Source organism: Zalophus californianus, chromosome X, assembly GCF_009762305.2.
Source record: "Zalophus californianus isolate mZalCal1 chromosome X, mZalCal1.pri.v2, whole genome shotgun sequence".
In the NCBI taxonomy this organism is placed as follows: Eukaryota; Metazoa; Chordata; class Mammalia; order Carnivora; family Otariidae; genus Zalophus; species Zalophus californianus.
The window spans coordinates 71,096,521-71,106,079 of NC_045612.1; the positions used below are offsets into that span (position 1 = coordinate 71,096,521).

Here is a 9,559-nt window from a genome sequence, read left to right on the forward strand (position 1 = left end):
TGTCCTTTGAGCAATGAATGGTGTTTTGGGAGAGAATGACTGTCTCCCCTGACCTCAAGTACAAAAGGCTAATACCAATCCTCAAAAAAAAAAAAAAAAAAAAAAAAAATCGTAGGTATCTTTAATCTTATTACAAATTTATCCTCCTCTAATGAGTCTAAGCACTTGTAACCCTATTTATACTCAGAAGTAATGATTCTATAATCTTGCTATCTACTTTGTATAATTTTTCAACTTTAAGGGTTACCGTTCGGTTTTGGCTAACCATTAACCGAACAATCCAATCTGTTCATACAAGCTCTTCTACTATACCTGATTATTGCAGTTATTTATCTTTGGACTTTTACCAATTCCTATGCCTTTTCTGAGCCATAATAATCAAAATCTTGCAATAATTCAACAGTGACCCTAATGGGCTATGTATTTTAGCCAACTGTTGCATACTTTCTATACCTTCTAATTTCTATAAACTCATGGACAGATGGCATCCAAGTGCTGACAGTGCCTACCTATATTTAGTAATATCATCTTGATCCATTACAGCATACTAAATCAAGTTAACACAATGCCCACAGTTAAAAAGAGATTATCTTCAAGATCACTAGAAGATAATCAACAAGGCAGTTTTAGAAAAAGGTAAAACATTTCCTATTAAATATAATACCGAAATCCCATTCTCCCATTTGGGAATCCAAACGTTTATGCACGAACAGCAGATTTCTAGGAAATTCAAGGATACCACTTTGAACCAAAAGTTCAAAACCGAAGACTGCTTCAAAATAAGTAAGAATTTCCTATATAACCACCCCTCCTAAAACAGCATTTATTTCCTGCCTTTGTTCCTAGAGCCCCCACCCCTACCCACATCTATATAACACATACACATGAAGTAAAATCAGGTTGATAAAAACCTACAGTAGTTCTCAATTGCCTCTCAATTTAAATTTAAACTCCTCAGCCTCTATTCTTTCTAAATCTTCAAACTGACTCTCCTCTACTACACTCACTTCTTGTTACTACTTGACTCACCACTTCAGCCAAGGAAGACTACTTGCTATTTACCTTCCTACAGAATGCTTAGGTTATAAGCACCCACTCAAGAAAATCTTCTGATTAATACTCTCTAACAATAATCATCCAAGGAACTTACGCCCTTTTTTTCTCTTTACGGGTCAGGTCCTATTTCATATTATAATCCTCAACTTTTTCTCCCCAGCACATCACCCCAATTCCTAATAAAGCACTGCACACACAATAAGCACTCAAATATTTAAATGTGACATTTGCGCAGCAAACATAATAAAAAGCAGAGAGAAATAGAAATATATGGTTTTCCACAGCTTAGCTCACAACAGTAACAAATAACGTGACTGTAACATGTGATGGTCAGGATGCCAGTAGCTCTCAGCATTATGCATCCACAATCAAAGCCATAGCAACGTTTCAACCAACAGAGCTCCTTGGAGCAACTAGGGGTTACAGCCATTTTACAAAGGACAATTTTATACATAATTCATAAAAGGGACTGCTGGGTATGAGACAACTCTAGTGAACCATCATGTAGATTACCAGCTGCAATAGCACCTTCAAATACAACGGATTAAAATTTCAGTGAAATTATTAAATCATCCAACATTACAGAAGACAGTTCAGAACATAAAAATATGAAACAGCTCTAGGTCTTAAAATTTCTATAATCGAGGGCGCCTGGGTGGCTCAGTTGGTTAAGCGACTGCCTTCGGCTCAGGTCATGATCCTGGAGTCCCGGGATCGAGTCCCACATCGGGCTCCCTGCTCAGCAGGGAGTCTGCTTCTCCCTCTGACCCTCTTCCCTCTCATGCTCTCTCTCGTTCTCTCTCTCTCAAATAGATAAATAAAATCTTTAAAAAAAAAAAATTTCTATAATTGAGTCACAGAATAACTTGTCATTAACTGGAAAGGATAAACACTGCTGAAAACAGATAACCAAGAATACTACCATAACATTTTGCCTTTTCACTGCTGCAAAACCAAAATAACCTGATTTTAACTATTTTTCATAGAAGGCCAACTACATCTATGATTCAGGACAACAGTGCACTGCTAACAAGAGCACAACTTAGGAACAGACTCAAGACTCTGTGAGTAGTAGTACTGGGGCGCCTGGGTGGCTCAGATAGTTAAGCATCTGCCTTCGGCTCAGGTCATGATCCCGGGGTCCTGGGATCGAGTCCCGCATCGGGCTCCCTGCTCCTTGGGAGCCTGCTTCTCCCTCTGCTTCTCTCTCTCTCTCCCTCCGTCTCTCATGAATAAATAAATAAAATCTTAAAAAAATATATTTTAAAAAAAGAAGACTGTGAGTACTGAACTGACAAAGGTATTTGACAGTAAGTGAAATCTAGTTAAGACTAGATATCCTGAAATAAGTTAAAACATTACTGGTATAGTATATTTAAGGTGAAATCAAAGCAGTTTGCACAGTCCTTTCTACACTCTTACTGGTGAAGGCACAGAAATAAAACAGCACCTTCCACTAGTAGAAACAGAACCACATGGGAATGCATAGCTGGTTCAATGTCTTTAAGGGGGTAGCCCCACAATGTATTTTAGGACCATTTTTACTTCTTTGGTAGGGTACAATGACAAGCTTTCTGTTAACAGGTTAGATACTGAAAAACATGATTCTGTCTCCCACTTCAGTTTTCCCTTCTCCTTGAGTTTTTCTACTCCTACAGTCTGGTATAAGGTCAGCAGCAGTGACTGCCCTGCTACACATGTAAACAATCGAAGACCTAAGCCAAGGGGATCAGAGTTCAAGTTGTGGAGCCATAGCTATATAAGAGGGCACAAGTGAGTTTATACTGAATCAAGAGAAGGGTGGAACCAACCCTGATTAATAAAGGGTAAGGACTTCCTCTGACAACTAGGTGCACAAGTGAACTCTGAGCCCTGGCTCTTAGAACAGGGTCCAAGCCCCAGTGGCAGGCAGTACAAGGGTCCCCCCATAATTTTTGGTGGTAACTAGCTAGATAATACTGCAATAAAAATCGCAAAAAGCCACTCAAATCTACATATTATGTATCCTTTCAGAGATACTCAATGCATATAAGAAATTAGTCTCATCGGCTACCTCCAAGAAGAGTAGCTGGGAGACCTTTTCACTGTATCCATACAAAAAGCAATGAACAAATAATAATAATAAACTCTTAAAATTAACTGGAAAAATAATCATTAACAGATGTCATGATAAAAAGTGATTTCAGATCTTTTGCATAAACTAGCTAAATTAAGCTGCAGCTTCCAAACCTGATTAAGGGATAGTAGGATACGATCGATGGTTTTCAAACTGTACTCAAGAGCTGCCTTGAGGGATGGTGCCTTTTTTAATCTTTTATTTCTTCTCTGTTCTGTGTCTGCTTTCAAGATATTCAAGCTCAAGAGAAAGGAACAAAGGAAAAGAGACGAAAAAAACCAAACTCTTAAAAAATACAGAGAACAAAGCGGTGGTTGCCAGGGGGGAGGTGGGTGGGTGGACCAGGTGAAGGGGATTAAGATACACTTATCCTGATGAGCACTGAGTACTGTATAGAATTGCTGAGTCACTATATTGTACACCTGAAACCAATACAACACTGTATGTTAATTATATTTGCATTAAAAAAAGAAAACAGTTACCAAGAGAAAAAAGTTATATTCAGGCTCAGGTTTTAATATCTTACTTCTCTATTACTGCCTGTGTGATCCCAAGAAAGTTACATGACCCCTGACTTTTTTTTTAATTGGTAAAACTGGCAATAATACCATCTACTTCAAAGGATCATCGTAAGCATTAAGACCAACATCTGAAACAACTGGCACAGTACCTGAGCACATAGCGGATTTTCAATAAATGGTAGCTAACATAATTACTTATTAACCACTTCCAGACTTGTTTCGAAACTAAATGTTGACCACTGAGCTTGGTTATGTATTCTTCATTTTTTCTGGAGACCTACACTCCTTCTATCATTACCTCTTAAGTTTATATCCATCTTCTTTCCCTAACTACATCAAAAGTTCTGAGGGCCAGTCTTACTTCTTTTATGAATCTTTCAGAGACCCTACCACAGTGTGACCTTGACGTCTGCCAGCTAGGCCTCACTTGTTCACCAGAAAACATCTGCAATTCAGACCAAAAAATTGAAAAACTAATCAAAAACCTGGTTTGGATACTATCGCCTCAATTCTACCAGTTTTAATTATGTCGAACGAAAAAAGAATAAGCTACTGAGGAACAAATTTCACAGCCTAGTTTTCATGTCACTGATCCACATAGTGGCATCTTGTTATAACTATTTCCTATTACAGATTAAGGCCCTTTATCCACTACTCCTTGAAAATCAATTAACTGTTACAAATACCTATCAGAACATATCCAAATTTAATCCAAACAACCCAAAGAAACAATGTCATATGTTCTGCACTTTTACAGGCATTATAAAAATAGATGTAGAACTTCTTGCTATAAGGATAATTTTTGTGCTTTTCAAATGTTCCTTGCTAGATAAAACGGATTTTTTAAAACATAATGCAGACCTGGTCCAAGCAATTTCACCATTTTAAGTCAACAAACATTTCTAAATTCTTAACTTTATTCCATGCAAAAACCTATTTAATGCCTGAAGTAACAGGCTGTTTCTTTCTGGGCTTTTGTAAAGGGAAATAATAACCATTAAAATGTTACTCACAGGATTGTACTGAAGAGCAGAGACGTAAGCTTGAACTGCCCCTTCCATGTCACCTGCTGCTACCAATGCGGCTGCCAGGTTAATATAACCATCGATGAAATCTGGTTTGAGACGCAATGCATGCCGGTAATGCTCAATTGCTTCCTGCAACTGCCCTCTTTCCTTGTACACATTCCCCAAATTCGAATAGGCTTCTGCCAGAAGGGGGTTCTGTTTAATTGCCAGAGTGCTAAAGTGAGCAGATCTGGAAAAAGCGGAAAGTGTTGATACATGGGTACGCATGTTACAGAGAGAAGGTATGGCCCATACGCAACTCAGTTTCTGAAGTTCCTGCGCTATTATTGCTAACTACAGGACATTATCTTTTAACCACTGTATGGTAGGAAAAATTTTGGAAATCAAACTTTTCCAAAAGTAGAGGTATCCCAGATTTCAAATTGAAATGCTTTTTTCTTATGAGCTAAAATTCTTGCTAAAGTCTTCTTACCAAACTGCCACATTGTAAGATATGAACACTAAGATCAAGAATGAAAATGCTATGTGCATGACCCTCACTTTCCATTTGTTGATAAAGGGTAATGACACTCATCTTTAAATGTCTAAATAAGCCAGAATGGCAATTTATTAAGAGGATAAGAACACAGATTCTTCCCTTTTGATTAATTCAACTGATTAGCTAACAGTAGCATATCAGAAGGATTTGTGCATTTGCAACTTGAACCACATATGCACCTCCTACCACAGCAATATACACCATCATTTCTGAGCATTTCCATTCCTCAAACTGACACATCTTACAAAGGTGAGACAGGATGCTCAGACGGAATAAATTATTCTTAGTATACCTGAAGAGTTAAGAAGGCAGATGTAGGTGGAAAAATCTAGAAAAGGTCCCTAGTCATACTGATAATACAAACACCACCACAAAAGAAAGGAGAAAAACTGGCAGCTGGGCATGTCCCAAGTGGGCAAAAGAGCAGATGTGCGTTGGTGGCTTAGTTGAAACCCAGTACTGGAAAAATTTCAAATTCAAATATTTAAGTATCATTTTTTTAAGCTCAGCACCCAGAGGCAGCAATCACCAGCAGGTACCCCCACATCTCCTACCTGTCCAGCCTTCGACACTGGAAGTGTATAGATGAAAGTAATAAAAGCACACCAGTATTGTCTGGCTCTTGTCTCCAGAGCTGCATGCAGTGTCTCTCAGCTGCCTCAAAATCTCCTGCCTGATATTCTCGATGTGCCAACTCAGCTAACCCTTGGAAGGAAAGCATACGTTTCGTTGGTTCTGGAGAATCATCAAAACATTTGAGGGAAGGAGGGGGGAAAACAAAAAGTTAGAAATGCAAACAAAAAAATGTAAAAATATGGTATATTAAACTCAAAGATGAAAACGCTTGAAACTATGTAAAGCACTAGAGTGAGTGTTCTGCACGTTATTTATACCTCCAAGTTAACATCAGGTGCAGAATTGGCATTTTTAGAATTCACCATTAACTTTTCTTTCCTAGACCAGATAGAAACATTTACTTCCAAATAAGATTACATTTTGTGAACAAAAATACTTTGTACTTTTAAATCATAAATCAGAGGTAGCATCTAAAGAGTCACCAAACATTATTCCCTATACTTTAGTTAACATACAGAAACAAAACATACAACGTGATTTGCAAGGTCACAAAGATTTAAACATCAGAATAACCTACTGGAAAGTAATACTCTGTCCCATGTTTCAGGTTGGATTGGGGGGGTGGATATTGGTAACAATCTCTCTCTTCATGGAGTGGGAGCACGGGGTGTGTTTTTAACTCTTGAAATGACAATGTTGTGTTTGCAGATTTCTCAACTTAGTTTTTTGTTAAGGGATACACTAGAAACCAGCACAGGAAGGGGAAAACACTAAGTCAAGGTGCTATTTTTAAAACAGCTGATAAACAAGATGAATTAGTCTCTCAGGAGCCAAAATATTTAAAGGGGTCATCAAACGTTCTAAGTAAAGACCCAAGATTATATTGCTCCTCTATTATCCCAAGTTCACAATGGAGACCAAATTAGCTAAATCCCACCCACGCTGGTTCAAGACTAGCATTTTCCAAGAGCTCTGACACTGACTAAAGGATTAAGACATTGCAAACAACCCTATATAAACCAAGCAGTTACCTACAACTGCAATGATTTTGAGGAGGAATGGGGAAATGCTCAAATATAAGACCATTCGATAAAGTGGGACAGAATGAATAACAAGTGAAAGCACTTTGCTCCGCGTGACTTAATTCAGATACATAAAGATACACAGTATAGCTAAAGCCCCGGAGAGGGGGAGAAAAACAACCACAGACTAAGTCTCAACTGTAAACACTTACTTAAACAATGATACATTACTAGGAATTTGATCATAGCACTTGCATTAGGAGGTTGGAATGGGAAACCATGTACAAATTATTTAAATTCTACCAAGGTCACAGTGACAAGCTCCAATTTGAGCCCTGCTCCCCAACCGTTACGTAGCTGGGAAGTGATCTGTATACTCAGGAAAGCAAAGTAAATTTCCTGACAGAACGTAAAGATGACCACTACAGAAGCGCAGAGACTTGCATCCAAATCTGGGTGAGGTGGTATCTCAAGTAGAAACTGGTGAATTAATTACATTTTAGACAAATCTCTGTAATTTCCTAGCTCCTCATTTTAAGACACTATCAACTTTTCAAAGCCCCTTAGCTGCTAATATTAATACTTGAAATGACAACTTCCTCAAACAAAATAACACACAGAAAAGGGCAAGCTAGTACAGAATCTTACATCTTTAAGAATCTGTGGAAGGAAGGGGAACACTAATTATTAAATCCCACTACCCACAATCTCACGGATTAAGATGCAACGGAAGATTCGCCTATTAATTCCTGCACAATGTCCGAAAATAATAAAAGCCTTGAAACATCTCAACTGAGAAACAACAACAAAATAACCTCGTGGGAAACCTTAGAACCGCAGCCCAGTTCCCCCCCCCTTCCGCCCCAAATAGCCTCAATATGGAAAGGCAGCTGAAGGACACTCCTATAATTTGGTTCTCGTATTTTTAGTACTGAATGCTCTCGACTGAATTGTCTAAAAGGGCAACCGCCTTGCACTTGTGCAGCTACACTCCAGTTGCTTTACAAACTCTTCAAGCAAGGATGAAAACTTAAAAAAATACACACCCTATGAATAAAGAGACACTAAGCTAAAGAATGGGGATGGAAGACCCAGAGGCAGCGGCGGAGGAATACAGGGAGAAAGTAACACAAAGCAGGAACTCGGCGGGCAGGGTGGTCAACGCCAAAGCACCAGCACCAGGGTGGTTTCTCCCCAAGGATAGGAAGTGGACCGCAGGGCTGGCAACCTCGCGAAGGAAAGGGTGTGGTTCCCCGCGGGAGGGGAGGGAAGACGGGATGGGAAATCCAGGCTGGGGGCAGCGGGTGGAATTGGGCGATGGCAAAAGGAACCCCTGGAAATTTCCAATCTTCAACCGGGGCCGCTCGACCGAAACAACACCAGAAAGGCGCTGCCCAGCGGGGTGCTGCTCAGTAGCCCCTCTTCTCGAGATTACTTACAGCACACCAAGGAGCTTTTTTGCTCGTCCTCGGGTGATGCAAAGTGAGGACATGATTACATCGGAATGGCACCCCCGCCCTAGACTGACAGAGAAGCACCAAATCTGGCTAAGGGGAAAGGGCTGGAGGGGGGTCGGGAGAGGGGAGAGGAGGGGGCGGTGGGCTGAATTAGGAGAGAAAACGACTGCGAAGGAGAGTGAAAGGGCAGGGATTCCAATGCAGTCCATTCCGAGACATTCTAAGCGCGCACGTGTGGTAGAGGCGTCCCGGGAGAGTCGGAAGCTAGAAAACTGATGGGATTAAAAAAGCAAAAATGGAAGCAAAAAGCAAGCAAGAAAAGAGGAAATGTTCGAGGAGCGGACGACAGCGGAAAACCCGAACAGATACCGGTAGACGACGAAAAGCTCAGCAATGCCACTGATGTAATGGGGATGGCTAGGGGGGAAGGAAGGGAGTGATGAGAGGTAGAGGACGGCGCGAGACCCCGACGGGGCGTCTGCCAAGGTAGAACGGACACCGGTACCTGTGCTGTCGGCCACGTTGCCCACGGAAGACGCCATCTGGAGCTTCTTGAGAGAGAACGAGAGGAGGGTAATTGACCCGCTGCCGCCACTACTGGCAAGAATGTTTCTAGAGGTAGTAGTAAGAGGATGGCAGCCGTAGCAGTGTTTTGGCAGGCTTAAGCGGCGGCAGCAGTTACAGGCTTCGAACCTTAGGAACTCTGGCTGGCCATCTACCTCTCACGGTCTTGAAATGGCGGCGACGGCTCCTCGGCCGAAACAACACGGGCCGGAACTACTTTCTGTTACAATCAAGTACCAGCGCGGAGGTAGCGCGGTAACCAGAGCTACCGACAAAATGACTATAATCAAAGTCGCCAGCTCTTCTGTAACCTTCCGCCCAGGGCTCATTGCGACAAACATGACTGTGATGAGAGCGCATGCGAGCAACCCTGTCAACCCTACTCGCGCTTAGGGCACTGGCTGGGGCAGGAGCGGCGAAGTTTTTCAATAGCGAAGCGGAGGGTTAAAAAGAAAGCCGTCTATACGACGGGTACATTTTTGTCGGAGTTGTACGGTCTATTACCCAGCCGGTAATGGAGATTTTTAGTGCCGATGCCAGAGGCGTCTAAAAAATTCCGTCAACTTTATTCGTGTAGAAATTGATAGTTACAATGTGGTCGATGGATCAATCTGAGCAAGTGAATGTAAATGTTTATATTTCCAAGACCGAGCTGTTGTTCAAAACGATGGCGGAGAAGGT

At 41.0% G+C, this 9,559-nt stretch overlaps 1 protein-coding gene across 3 annotated transcripts in view; it reads right to left on the reverse strand.

The window, feature by feature from the left end:
• The window catches only part of OGT (O-linked N-acetylglucosamine (GlcNAc) transferase), a 34,448-nt gene extending 25,376 nt beyond the window's left edge, over positions 1 to 9,072 (reverse strand). Inside the window, exons 1-3 of one of the 3 annotated variants that reach the window (XM_027607488.1) lie at positions 8,820 to 9,065; positions 5,814 to 5,994; positions 4,707 to 4,950 (exon numbers count right to left, since the gene is read on the reverse strand). In XM_027607488.1, coding sequence (XP_027463289.1) covers positions 4,707 to 4,950; positions 5,814 to 5,994; positions 8,820 to 8,856 — 462 coding nt within the window. In that variant the 5' untranslated portion in view covers positions 8,857 to 9,065. Of the gene's footprint in view, positions 1 to 4,706; positions 4,951 to 5,813; positions 5,995 to 8,819 lie in introns of all 3 variants that reach the window. The other 2 variants (XM_027607489.1, XM_027607490.2) reach the window with 2 other exon arrangements.
• Between the last annotated feature and the right edge of the window lie 487 nt (positions 9,073 to 9,559).